Source organism: Hemitrygon akajei, chromosome 5 (genome assembly GCF_048418815.1).
Source record: "Hemitrygon akajei chromosome 5, sHemAka1.3, whole genome shotgun sequence".
Lineage (NCBI taxonomy): Eukaryota > Metazoa > Chordata > Chondrichthyes > Myliobatiformes > Dasyatidae > Hemitrygon > Hemitrygon akajei.
This window is the reverse complement of record NC_133128.1, coordinates 139,384,054-139,398,480: the sequence shown is the minus strand read 5'-3', so window position 1 is coordinate 139,398,480 and position 14,427 is coordinate 139,384,054. Positions and strand designations below refer to the sequence as shown.

At 41.2% G+C, this 14,427-nt stretch overlaps 1 protein-coding gene across 4 annotated transcripts in view; it reads left to right on the top strand.

Annotated features, from left to right (window-relative positions):
* The window catches only part of agap1 (ArfGAP with GTPase domain, ankyrin repeat and PH domain 1), a 642,020-nt gene that overhangs the window by 439,806 nt on the left and 187,787 nt on the right, over positions 1-14,427 (top strand). For all 4 annotated transcript variants that reach the window (XM_073046649.1, XM_073046648.1, XM_073046647.1 and 1 more), the window contains exon 12: positions 7,916-8,077. In XM_073046649.1, the coding sequence (XP_072902750.1) occupies positions 7,916-8,077 (162 nt within the window). The remainder of the gene's footprint in view (positions 1-7,915; positions 8,078-14,427) is intronic.

Sequence of the window (14,427 nt, the reverse complement as noted above, 5' to 3'; positions counted from 1 at the left end):
ATTTCCAGCATTTGCAGAATCTCTTGTGTTTATCAAAGGGATGATTATCTTTTGTCTAACATTTCTGACAGTCATCATGTTACACAGCACAGCAACAGGTCTACTGGCCTAATTCATCTATGCCAACCATGTTGCCCATCTCAGCTGGTCCTATTTACCTTCGTTTAGCTTGTATCCCTCCAAATCGCTCCTATTCATGTACATGTCTAAATGTCTTAAACATGGTACCTGCCTCGTCCACTTCCTCTGGCAGTTTGTTCCATATGCTTAGCACCCTCTACGTGGGGGAAAAAGGTTTGAATCTTCTTTAAACCTTTTTTTTTCTCATCTTAACGCTGGTTTTAGAGACTCCCCTACCAAGGGGAAAGGACTGTGGCCATTCATCTTATCTATGCCTCTGCCCTAGCCTATCCAGTCTCTCCTTATAATTCAAGCCCTTCAGTCCATGTGAACCTTTTCTATACTCTTTGCAGTCTAGTGGCATTCTTCAGTATTAGCTTGGATCATAATGCTCAGGTCTCTGCATTATTTTTCCCAACACGAATATACAGTAATTCAAACTAATATGTTGGTAGGTTGGTTTGAGTATCGCAGAAGCTGCTTATCTGAGATTTTCATGCAAGTAGTTTCTAGAGCTTGCAGAGAATGGTAGGAAAAATAAAAACATCCAGTGAGTGGCAGTTCTATGGGCAAAAATGCCTTCTTAATGAAAGAGGTCGGAGGAAAATGGCTAGACTGGGACTGGTTCAAGCTGACAGGAAGGTGACTAATTCAAATAGAGCATAGTGCAGAAGAGCTTCTCTGAACGCACAACATGTCGAACCTTGAACTGGATGGGCTAAAGCAGCAGCAGACGACCAACATACATCCAGTAGCCACTTAATTAGGTACCTCCTGTACCTAATAAAATGGCCACTGAGTGTGTAAGCTTTGGCCTTTATTCAATGAAAGAGGGTTAGAGTTGATCCATTTAACATATAAGGATCTCACAGGGCTTGACAAGGTAGATACTAAGAGGTTACTGAAAATCTTGAACTGATGGTCATGGTTTAAAAACAGATTGCACTTAGGAGAGTAGTGTGTGAATTTCTTGGGAGCGTTGAAAATAAAACCAGAGCAAATATAAAGGCCAAAAGAGGTTAACATCAACAAAGCACATACACTTAGTGTCCACTTTATTAGGTACAGGAAGTAGCTACTGAGTATATGTTTGTGGTCTTCTGTTGCTGTAGACTATGCACTTCTGGTGTGTTCAGAGATGCTCTTCTGCATGGTTATTTGAGTTTCCTTGTCAGCTTGGAAATCTGACATAAAAACAGAAAATGCTGGAAATAACTCAGCAGGTCAGGCAGCTTCAGTGGGTAGAGATATTGAGTGTGTTATGTACCCCATAACTGGGTCACTTACCAGCAAAGATAGAGAGGTCCGTTGAAGTCTGATGGTACTATTTTTAAAAGTCTTTATTTATAAAGGGGCACAAAAATAAGGTTAATACAAACATTCAGATAATATACGTCGTCAATACTCAATCTAAAAGCGCGGGTATAGTAATAATCATCAATAAGAAATAGCTCTATCGTTTGTCTAGGGGATAATACATTGTCCGATGGAAATATAAAAGTCACTCAGTTCCTGCAGGCTTCAGCCTTTGGGGACCGCTGGGTTTTCACTTGTTGGAGAGAGAGAGATTTGTGAGAAAAGAAACTTGCCCGGGTCTTTTGATGAGGCCAATCCGTTGAGTCGGGGGAGTTGGTTCCCCGTTGTTAGTTCAAGAAAATTGTTTCTGTGGTACCCGCCACCAGCTCCCAGGCAAGGGAACCGAACGCACGTGGCTTCCTTCAAATGGCTTCCCGCTATTACGGGATTGCTAGCGTTTCTTCTGGTGCGTCTGAGGGGCCGTCTCTACAGCTCCTCTTTTATCTTGACTCGCAGGGTAGTAGATGTCAGTCAGGTTGGGGGTGATGCAATCTCTCTCTCTCAACCAGCCCACTTTGCCCGAGGGCTTGCATGTAGCCTAGTCCCCAATCCACAAATGTGTCTCCAAGAGACAATGGCCAATGTCGCGTTATTTTGCATCGCCGGGGAACGAGGCATCTGGCACGTCTCTCTCCCATTTCCTGGGTCCACTAACCCAACCCACTAGTGCTCTTGCGATTCTCACAAAGGAGGGGGCTGCGGGCATAACAAGTGAATGTTTCAGGCTGTAAAGACCCTTTGTAAAACAAGAAGGGAGAAGAAATTTATTTTTAAGTTGGAGAGAGTAGGGAGAGATGAATGTTCAAAGGGAATATTCTGTGACATAGTAAAGCTGGGGTCACTGTGGGGATCAGTTGTTAGGTGGTGAGAGAGAAGTGCAAGATTGCACCGCAGGTCAGGATTTGCTCCTGGAGAGAAAGGAGAAACAGCAAAATAAAAAACCTGCAGCCAAAATTGCTGGTTCTGATACAGCAAAAACAAGTTACTCAATGTTGTTAAATTTACTTGGGTGTGTTCCAGATTCAATACCGAACCATTTCCATCAGTGGATGCTTCAAAGTCCAAGGAGCAAAGATGACTTATGTTTGTACAAGTGGTTATAATGATGACCTGAGCAAAGGTCGAAGTGCGTAGACAGTAGAGCAAAGATCGAAATATGCGGTCATGATGTGGAACTTCCTGTGACGGTGGTGCAGATAGAACTTCAGGACTTTGAGGAGCAAATTGAAAAATCATAATTTGCATGACTGTGGGGATGAGGACTGGATGAAATTCTTGGAGCTGATGCAGGCTCAATAGACTGAGTAGTCTCTTGTACTGTAACAGCTGTCTGATTCTGTAACCAAGAGAGCAAAATCAGTGGAGTAACTTAATGAGATTTTGATGTTTGATCTTGGTCAGTTCATTATTCAGACAGCAGGCCACAACCTAATCCCAATCTCCCTTGAAAAGTTGAAATCTGTGAATTTCATGACTTCCTCGACCAAAAACATGAGAGCAGTAAGCCAACTCAGTGTGTGAGGGAGCACGTATGATAAAACTTCTCCTCTGTGTTTGTGCCCTTGGCTCATGACTCATCTACTTTAGTTTTGTGACACACATCCCCCCCCACCCCTTGAATGAGAGGTGGGGGCAAGTTTCCTTGCTTTGCTTGGTTTACTCAAAATTAAAATCCATTACAAACCAGCAGAGTGCTCTCTTATGTAGACGCCATTTGTAGATAACATGAGTGTTGATACATCTACAAACGTTTGTACTATTAGTTAAGCTATTTCAGCCTTCGAGTTGGGTCACTAGAGTGGTAAATATTGAGATACCATTTACAAATTTAGATTAGTCTATTGACTGACAAGAGGAGATTAATCCATTGCATTGTGTATCTTCTGTGTCTAAATATATGTAAATACATTGAAAAATACAAATTTTGTTTTTTTCTGATGAGGCATTTTCAAACTACATGCTGGTTAAACCTAAGATTGTTCCTGGAAGAGTAATTGGACACTGAGTCTTAAAAGTTAATACTTGAGCAGGTGAATTAAAGCACTGTCTATGTGATACATTTTTATTTCCTGAAAGGGCAGGGAGATATCAGAGGGCTACAGAGTCTGAGGAGCAAATTGAGATCTATGAACTTGCTTGAAAGCCGGGAATTGTCAGTGAGGCATTGTAATGAGTAACTTGCTGCTGGATTATGGGGCAGGAGAATTTGCAGTGCTTTTCTGAGTCACAGCTCTTTCCAGATGTACTGTGAGGTATTATGTATGTGAGCATTGTGAGGGAAACCGTTTAAATGCCTGTGATCCCCACATTGTTGTAAGATATCCTGTTGTATGAGAAATGCTTGATGGCTCTAGGCCTGTATATGTTGGAGTCTAGAAGAATTGAAACCTATTGCACACTTAAAGGCCTAGATGAAGTGGACATGAGGAGGATGTTCCCTGTGGTGGATAGTCTAAGACCAGAGACCACAGCTTCAGAATTCAAAGACACCCCTTTAGAACAGAGATGAAGGAAGAATTCATTTGGGTAGAGGGTAGTGTATCTGTGGGATTCATTGCCACAGACAGCTCTGAAGGCCAAGTCATTGAGTATATTTAAAGTGTAAGTTAATAGGTTTTTGATTAGTAAGAATGTCAAAGGTTATGGGAAGAAGGCAGGGAGAATGGGGTTGATAATAAATCAGCCATAATGGATTGGTGGAGCAGACCTGATCGGCCAAATGGCTTAATTCTGCTCCAGTGTTTTATGACAGGACTAAGAAGGTAATTATTCCTGATTAAAGGTTAGTTTGATTTGTCACATGTACATAACTAATTTTTTGAAATGTGTGAGGAAACTGGAGCATCCTGAGGAAACCCATGTGGTTATACGGAGAGAGTACAAACTCATAGAAAAGATAGAAAAAAGCTTTTCAATCCATATAGTCCATGCTGAACTATTTAAACTGCCTACTCTCTTCAACCTGCACCCAGAGCATTACCCTCCATACCCCTACTATCCATGTACCTATCTAAACTTCTTTCAAATGTTGATATCGAGCTCACGTACACCACCTACATTGACAGCTCATTCCATACTCTCAAGACCCTTGGAGTGAAGAAGTTTCTCCTCATGTTCCCCTTAAACATTTCATCTTCCACCCTTAACCCATGTCCTATGATTGCAGTCCCACCCAACCTCAGTGGAAAAAGCCTACTTGCATTTATCCTATCTATACTCCTCATAATTTTCTGTATCTCTATCAAATCTTCCCTCAATATTTTATGTTCCAAGGAATAAAGTTCTAACCTATTTAATTTTTCCTTATAATTCAGGTGCTCCAGTCCTGGCAACATCCTTGTAATTTTTTCTGTACACTTTCCTGTAGGTAGATGATCAAAAACTGCACACAATATTCCAAATTAGGCTTCACCAATGTCTTAACATAACATCCCCTCTCAAGTACTCAATACTGTGATTTATGGAGGCCATTGTCCCAAAAGCTTTCTTTACGATCCTATCTTCCTGTGACGCCACTTCAAATAAATTTTGGACCTGTATTCCCAGATCCCTTTGTTCTACAGCACTCTTCAGTGCCTACCGTTCACTGTGTAAGACCTACCCTGGTTGGTCCTCCCGAAGGGCAAAACCTTGCACTTTTCTGCATTAAATTTCATCTGTCATTTCTCCAGCTGGACCAGATCCCTCTGCAGGCTCTGATAGTCTTCCTCGCTGTTCACTACAACCCAGCTTGTCATCCACAGATTTGCTGATCCAGCTAACCACATTATCATCCAGACCGTTGATATAGATATCAAACAACTGACCCGGCACCAGTCGATGCGGTACTCCACTTATCACAGGCCTCCAGTTAGACTGTACTGTCACTCTCTGGCTTCTCCTACAAACCCAATATCTAATCCAATTTACTACCTCATCTTGAATGCTGAATGACTGAACCTTCTTGAACAACCTCCCATGTGGACCTTATCAAGTGCCTTACCACATGTAGACAACAGCCACTGCCTTGCTGTCAACATTTCTGACAACTACCTTGAAAAACTCTATAAGATTGGTTCGACACAGCCTACCACACACCAAGCCAGCTGACTATCCTTAGTCAGTCTATGTTTATCCAAATACTCATATATCCGGTCCCTTAGAGTACCTTCCAATAACTTTCCCATTACTGGTGTCAGTGTCACTAGCCTATAATTTCCCAGTTTATTTTTAGAACTCTTCTTAAACAATGGTACAGCATTAGCTACCCTCCAATCCTTCGGTACCTAGCCTTTTGCTAAGGATGATTTAAACATCTCTTCTAGGGGCGCCTACTATTTCTGCACTTGCCTCCCACATGGTCAAAGGGAATGCCTTCTCAGGCCCTGGGGATTTATCCACCCTAATTTTCCTCTAAACATCAACCACCTCCTCGTCTGTAATCTGTATAGGATCTATGACCTCACTGCTGCTTTGCCTCACTTCTTTAGACTTAATGTCAGTCTCCCGAGTAACTACAGATTTTTTTAAAAAATGCATTTAAGTTCTTCCCATCTGTTTTGGCTCCATGAATAGAATATCATTCTGATCTTCCAGAGGACCAATTTTGCCCCTTGCATCCTTTTGCTCTCCACATATCTGTTGAATCCCTTAGTATTCTCCTTCACCTGGTCGTGGAGCCATAGAAAAATGCAGCACAGAAACGCCCTTCAGCCTATCTAGTTCATGCCAAACTATTTAAACTGCCTACTCTCATTGACCTGCAGCCAGACCACAACCCTCGATACCCCTACCATCCACATACCTACTGAAACATCTCCTAAACATTGAAATCAAGCTTTGCTGCACCACTTGCACTGGCAGCTAGTTCCACATTCTCACGACCCTCTGAGTGAAGAAATCTCCCCTAATGCTCCCCTTAAACTTTTAACTTTTCGTCCTTAACCTATGACCTCTTATTGTAGTCCCACCCAACCTCAGTGGAAAAAGCTTGCTTACATTTACCCCTCTGTCTAGGGCAACCTCATGCCTTCTTTTAGCCCTCCTGATTTCCTTAAGTGTTCTCTTGCATTTCTTAAACTCCATAAGTACCTCATTTGTTCCTACTTGTCTATACCTGTTAAGTGCCTCCTTTTTTTTTCTTAGCCAGGGCTCCAATATCTCTATAATGGTTCAATTTAATATCAGAGAATGTATGCAATATACATCTGAAGTTTTTGTTCTTTGCAGACATCTGTGAAAACAGAAGGGTACCCCAAAAATGAGTGACAGTAAAAATGTTAGAACCCCAAAGACCCCCCCCAACATCCCCCTCCCACACACACGCAGCTACAAAGCATCAACCCTCCCCAACCCCCACTTATTTCAGTAAAAAGCACCAGCACCCACAACCTACCAAGCAAGCAATAACAAAGTCCCTGAGAGAAACCATGATCTGCAGTACAACAAAAACTGTTCATTCACCCAACAGTTTGACATACCACAGGCTCTCTCTCAATCCCTGATAAAGCAGCACACTGACTAACAACACAGCAAAAAAATCACTCACTGATTTACGGTGTTAGAGTCTGTCACATCGTTAATTTTTCCCTGAGTACCCCAACTCAAGAATCAACAACAAACTCTCCCCACCAACGAGAGAAAGAGAGAGAGAAAAGGATAGTCCTTTGACAACTGATCTGTTGTTCTCAATTATCCGTTTTCTCCTGCAATGCTTCATTTGGCGGTACTGGCATAGAATCAATCCATCCTCAGAGCCATAAGGCCTCGGAACCCCAAACGCACACTCATCCTCTAGGCCACATCCTTGAGATATCAAAAAACGACGGGTCAGTGAGCCCTGGCGACGGGAACCAACATCATAAAGAAGTGAAGTTTGAGTGCAGCTCGAGGTCAGAGTCTTCAACAGAACCCCATCCACCTTGAAAAGGAAAAAGAGAGACATTAAAGGTAGAAATTAAGCTGTTTCCACAGATGAGCTCAAAGAAGCCGCTGTCTAGCGCCATTGTACCTCTGCCCAAAAATGAAGGTTCCCTAAACTTATTATCTTTACCATAGGAGCTTAAAAATGTTTTAAAGTTCATTTATCCAACTTGTATCACTCCATTTGTCAACATAATTATTGTGCTAGAAGAGCAGAGAGAGGTGGGGAGGTTTAAAAAGGCAATTTCAGATCTTGAGCCCAAGGTATCTGAAGACGTGTCTGCATCATTGATTGGAATTGAAGAAGCATTAAAAATATTGATAATTTGTCCATTGCAAAATGAAAGCAGAGGCTTGGATGAACTAAAGTTTACATAAATGCAAAGCCTCTGGTTTTGTATCCACTCCCATATGGAGGAGTTTGCTTTTAATAACAAGAGGAACTGTACCAGTGTGAGGTATCTGTGAAGAGCTGTATACTGAACCCGATAGCACTTCTATGCTTTAATGACCTGTCGCACTTTCTTTCCATCTTCAGGTAATGTGACCCCCACAGGATCTGCATCACAGATGGCAAGTGGAATCAGTCTGGTGTCCTTCAACAGCCGCCCTGAAGGAATGCACCAGCGCTCTTACTCTGTGTCCAGTGCAGATCAGTGGAGTGAAGCCACTGTCATCGCCAACTCTGGCATCAGCAGCGGTAAGTGAGACAGTCAGCTTCACCTAGGTTGTGATGGGTCTCCCTCATTTGATTCTACTCTTCACCAGACAGGACAATAATGAACTAGATGTGTTTGAATGGCAGTCTAGTAGTTTTGTGCTCACCATTACTAATACTAGCATCATATTTTAGATTTAATTAATCAGCTTTAGAGTTTCTGTGGATCATCGGTTCAGGCCTTCTGTGATTTTGTATCCTAGATTTTGTTTTTTTTTCCAGAACTGAGTGTTTTAAGTAATCTGCCAGAACCTTCTGACATTCTGCAATGTTTAATTAATGGTAAAACACAGGCCAGTATTAGGATCTAATTGAGAAAGACACCTCTCAGCTGGTCATCTCTGGCCTGGCTTTTTGATAATCCAATTCAGCTAAAATGTCACTTTCATGGCTTTGCAAATGGTTTTCACTTTGTATTTCTCCTTATCTTCTCTGAACATTACAACTGTCTGCTCCAAAAGTCCTTCTAGTTCTTCTAACTATCTCAGAAATACCAGCAGTAATGCAGGATGAGAGCACTTGTGAAGAAAAAATCTTGGTTTTAAAACAGAAAACCTTTTCAAACATTGGAAATTGTTAAACAACTTTCCAGGAGACCAGAGACCAAGAAATTGCCAAATTTCTCATCATTTGATATGTATCAGTTTAGAACTGGGGTTTCCGCTGTCAATGCAGATCTACCTGGTTCCTGTATGCAGTTGGAAATGAACACACTGTGGGTATGGCTTTCTCAATGGTTCACACTTTTCAGAGAAATAGTATCTCGTTACGGTACATAGTATTGCAATTAATATTACTAATAGAAATTGTTTCTAACATTTCAGAAACCTGTAGTTAGGAGTGGATATCTACTAAGGCATATAGTGTCTTTCCAAAGGAGAAAGTCTGGGAGATTCTATCACTCACCAACATATTAGGAGCAAAAAACCTACCAACCCACATGTCTGGGATGACTACAGGAACACTTGAAGAAATCCCATGTAGTGAAAGGGAAAATGCTGCACACTCATCACAGATCATACTGAAAGTCAAGATTAAATTTGGGTCACTGGAGCTAAAAGGCAGCATTTTCAAGCAGAGTAGTTATGAACAGGAATTCACTGTACATCAGTTAAATCCAAAGCTTCAAAATGATTAAATACATGAGAGAATAGTTTGCAGGGCTGTGAGGGAAGACAGAAGGAATGGGGCTGATGGGATTGTACTAGGACCCAGCATCGTCAGCCAAATGCCTTTCTCCTGTGTTTTAATTCTTTATGATGGGTGGGAGGTCATTATTGAGGCAGCTGAAGGCAAGTAGTCCAAGGATTGTGCCCTGAAGACTCCTGGTGATAACCTAGATTGCTGATCTTTTCCCAAACACCACAGCTGTCTTCCTCAGTGCTGGCGATGGTAACCACGTTGGAAGTTTTCTCTCCATTTTCCCATTGCCAAGGACTTCCAGGGCTGTTTATCGTCATAGTCAGATGCAGCCCTGATTTCGGGAGCAACCACATTCACCTCACACCAGGATTCTGCATTTGTTCATAACTGGACTGAATTTGCTGCAAGATCAAGAGCTGAGTAACTGGTGGAGTCTAAACTGAGCACTGACAGGGCGAATAAGTTTCACTTACTCCTACTGTCATCAACCAGGGCCATTGAAGTAATTTTCATTGTCATGCAAATGCAGGCCCTTTGGCCCACCACGTCTATGCAGAGCACCCATTTACCAGCACATGGTCAGTCACTTACTAATCCTTGGTAATTCAAGTGCTTGTTCTATTGATTCTTAAATGTCTCTGTCTCCACCACCCCATCAGGCATTGTCCAGATTACAATACTCTTTGGATCGAAAAATAATTCCTTCCTTGGATCCTTTCCAAACCTACTCCTGAGAGGAAACCCATGATCCCTCCACCCCCAACCCCCAGTCATATACAACTCTGCCATGGGAAAGTGTTTCTTATTTATCTACCCTTTCTGGGCCTCTCATTGTAATCTGACAGCTACCTGGATGAGGTTGCACTCTGCTGTTTCAAATTTAGCTGGAGAATTATTGATGGGTCAGCATCATCTATCATCAGATCCACAAACTGCCAATGTCATTTGCACTATTGGTGACTTTGCAACCATGAATAATTAATTTTCATATAATTACTACATTTCACTCATGAAGTAGCTGCTTACTCAGATGTTTCAGAGCCTGCACAATTTCTGCTTCATTTACCCATATCCTCTCTCAGCCGGACACCAAGGACCCCAGGACACTAGTTCTAAGAATGATAGAATCATTCCCCTCAGTTCTAGCCAAAACACATCCCACAGTCATCATAACTGGGAAAAAAAGATCATTTGGGGGAACTTCTTTGCAAATTGACGGCTGTATTTTCTTCACCATAGTTGTGACAGGTCATTGAAACATGCAGTGTAATGTGTAATTTGTGCCAAATCAAACCAAATCAAATCAGTGAGGATTGTACTGGCTAGCCTGCAAGTATCACCAGATTTCTGACCCCAACATAGCATGCCCACAACTCACTAATCCTAACCCATACATCTTTGGAATGTGGAGCACCCAAGCAATCATCAGGAGAATGTACAAGCTCCTTACAGGTGGCAGCAAGAATCAAGCCCCAGTCTTACAGCCAGTGCTGTAAAGCATTGTGCAAACCACAGTTGTGTGGGGAGGAGTAGAGAGAGCAGAGGGAATGTGATGGGGTTCAAATCAAGGTAGCAGAGACTTTATATTCTGCCATTTGGTGAAGAAGTAAAAGGAACAATTAAAACTGAAATCCTCAGCAATCTCCATCGAAGAAAGGTGAAGAAAATGGTTATCTGAAATGATTGAATTCAGTACTGAGTCCAAAAGCAACAATGTGGCCAATTAGAAAATGAGGTGCTGTTGTCCAGTATATGTTGGACCTTCTTGGAATAATGTAGGGGGTCAAAATCAAAATGATACTGGGATGTAGGACTGAAGATGTACTGAATGATAGCTTTTATCTTACTGGACAATACAGCCAGTATATATGGCTGAGTAACCCATGTCTGTTTCAATGTTCCTGCAACTGGAAAGCATACATCATATCAGAATTGATCAAAATCACTACTGAGCATCAGTATTGTGGTCCTAGAATCATTGGAGTGCTCAATTTTGTGTTCATTTGCAGAAATTAATCATCATTTACTTTAAACATTCCTGTTTGCTTTTGAGAATATGATGTTAGCTGCCATTGCAATCCTTCTGGTGAAGGTACCTTCAGTAGTTTCAATGCCTAGACCCATCCATGATGAAGGGGCAGTGATATATTTGCAAGAGAGGAGAAGACCTTTGGGAGTTGTGATCCCATGGGCTTACTGCCCTTCTAGATCACGAAGGTCAGAGTTATTGCAGTGTATGTTGTGGAGGTGCACTGAGGCAGTTGTGCTAGTGGGCATGAGTAGGTAATGGATTTGGTACTAGTCACTCAAGCTGCTTTATCCTGGGGTTGGGTTTTGAGTCTGTGCAGTGTTGTTGGAGCTGCACTAATTTAGGCCTTTGGGACATATTCCATCATACTTGAGCCTAAGAAATTTCACTGCAGTAAACTCAGTCTCTCACTTGCTTTTGTAGTCTTGGTATTGTGTCTGCAGTTAGCATCATGCCAGAATTGTCTAAGGCCTTACTGCATTCTGTAAAGTGCGCTACATTAGAACATAAAAGCTGGAAGCAGTGGGGCAGTCAGCCTCTCATTCACCAAGATCATGGCTGATCTACCTTAACATTCGTACCTAGCCTGTTCCCCAACCACCCCAGTCTGCCTCTTGGTTCCCCTCTTATTCAGAAAATTACACTGGACAAATTTCCTCAGAGGTGTTGCTTCCTCAGAATTTTTCGTTTGGCTATGATAGTCCGCTTGAAACTGAACATGAATATAATTTCAGACTACTTGTATCACATAGGAATTTGGAGAAGCAAGAAATTGAATATAATTCATTTAATTACATAAGTGTTGACGCTTTGCAATAGTTTACCTAAGCTAAAAATGTTTTGTTGATGATTTTCATTTGTACTCAATGTCTGAGGCTTCTTGCTTAAGTGTCCCAACAATAATCAGCCAGCATTGATGGATTCCAGTTGCCCTGATACTGCTTCTCCATGACCCCAATGTCCAGTGAAGCCTTTCAGCATGCTTGTCACCAACAGCACCTGGATTTGCAGGAAAGAAGTCTAAATGGGAATGCAACAACTGTGAGGAGCCCAGGCTTTGTCTTGCTCACCAATTTTACACCAAAAGTAGAGCTCATAGCCTTTCTTAATAAGTGGAGTCATGCTCCATCTTTAAGATTTAAGTGTATACTAACCACAAATATAAAAGAAAGTATTGTGGCTGTTGCATCATTGGCAAGACACTTTGCTATCACAAATACTCTCGAAAATACACTTTATTATAATGAGTACATACAACATGCTATGCACGAAGAGCATGTGCATCAATCTGATTGTAAACTGAATGCATGTAAATGCAATGCACAGAACAATGTGTGGGTGATGCCTTTCTATAACCTGTCCTGCCATGCAGTATCTGTCCTGCCTAAGTATGCCCAGACATACCTAGAGAAGATAGAAAACTTTTCAGCTTACATTGTGGGCAACATTTTAATTGACTTGAATTATGAATTGAATGACAGATATAGGTCATACAAAAAAAAGTACATAATAAGGACATTTCATGGTGATTTTCATGATCAGCAGCCCAAAGTCCATAAGATACACTCAAAAGTATTCAGGAAGCAAAATCTTTGTTGCCCAGTGTTATTGATCTCTTTTCTGAATACCGTTTATGGCAGAGCTTCTACATTCTCTTGGGTTGAACATTCCAAAGGTTCAAATTCAAAATTTCTCTGAGTAAAGAAATTACTCTTTTATTGCCCTAAATAGCTAAACCAGAATTTCAGATTATGACCCTCCGCCCTGAGACCCCCTCCTGCTCTGTCAGATATTTCAATGAGCTCACCACACATTCTTCTAAACTCTAGAGAGTTAGGTTTTGCTTACTGAACACTCCTCATGTGATAGGTACCCATCCCTTAAACAGAACAAAACATTTTCTTCGCCCATGTATTTTTTATATCAAATGTGTACTTTAGTAGGTGCAGTGACATAAATTCTGCTCAATACTCCACAAGATAACACTAAGGACCAATATAAATGTGGTAACAAGATTTTTGTTCTTATATTCGTATCTTTTAGCAATAAAGTCCAACATACCGTTAACTTTCCTAGCTGTCTACTGAACTTGCATGTGACTTTTTCAATGACTTTTATAGCAGGACATTCAAGTTTTTTTAAACAAATATATTTCGTATTTCCCTGTGTAAACTGAGAACTTTTTTTTTAACACTGAGTTACAGACTAAACATTGTACCATGAGTGAACATCCCTACTTCTAACCTTGTGGGGGGGGGGAGTCAAATGATGAAACATCTGAAAATGAATGGGCCAAGACCACCATCTGAGAAACATCTGCAGCAAAGTCCATTTCAGACTGGAGCAATACCCAGAACCATCGTTCTTTATGTGAAGTATGGCATCAAACAGTGGAGGACTTTCCGTTGGATTCTCACTAACTTCTCTTTAACTGGAGTTCTATCATGCCATCTTCAGTCAAAGGTTGTCAGAACCCTCATCATTTCAACTGTTTTGTCCACAGTAATCAAGCTTTGCCTAACAAGCAAAGGCATTAGTTGCAGTGGACCAATTATTCTTGATATTTCCTTTGAATTTCCAAGAATTTCAATATCATTTCTTGTGACTGGCAATGAAGAGAAGGAAGCCCGAGCTGAGATCTGTTCCTGAAATGGGCTTTGGGGAAATGGAGAGGAGGAAATGACTGTGATGCCTTGATCCCATATTGATTCCAATAAGTAATGAATGGCAATTATGTATTACTGATACTGGACAAGACTTCCCTGGTTTTATATCAAACTGAAAGAGAAATTAGTTATTGATGTTGCATATACTTTCATTTTAGTTTTAATTGGAAAGAATGTGAAGGGAAGTCAGTGATATGTTTCTAAAGGAAATGCATTTATCAGTCATTGAAAGTGTCAGCTGCTTAACAAATATACATTTGTGTTACTGAATTATTGAACATGGATCAAGCTCATTGACTGCAGATGAATTTACATTCTGGTCGTTACAACACCACTGCAACCTCCAACCGTAACCAATTTAATTTGTTCATGATTCAGGGAGTCATGGATATAACAGGCTGTCTGTAAAAGAAAGGGGCGTTCATTCTGCTTGCATAATGCAAATAGAGTGCAGTGTGGGAACCGAGTTAGACTGTTACTTTACAAACCATAGT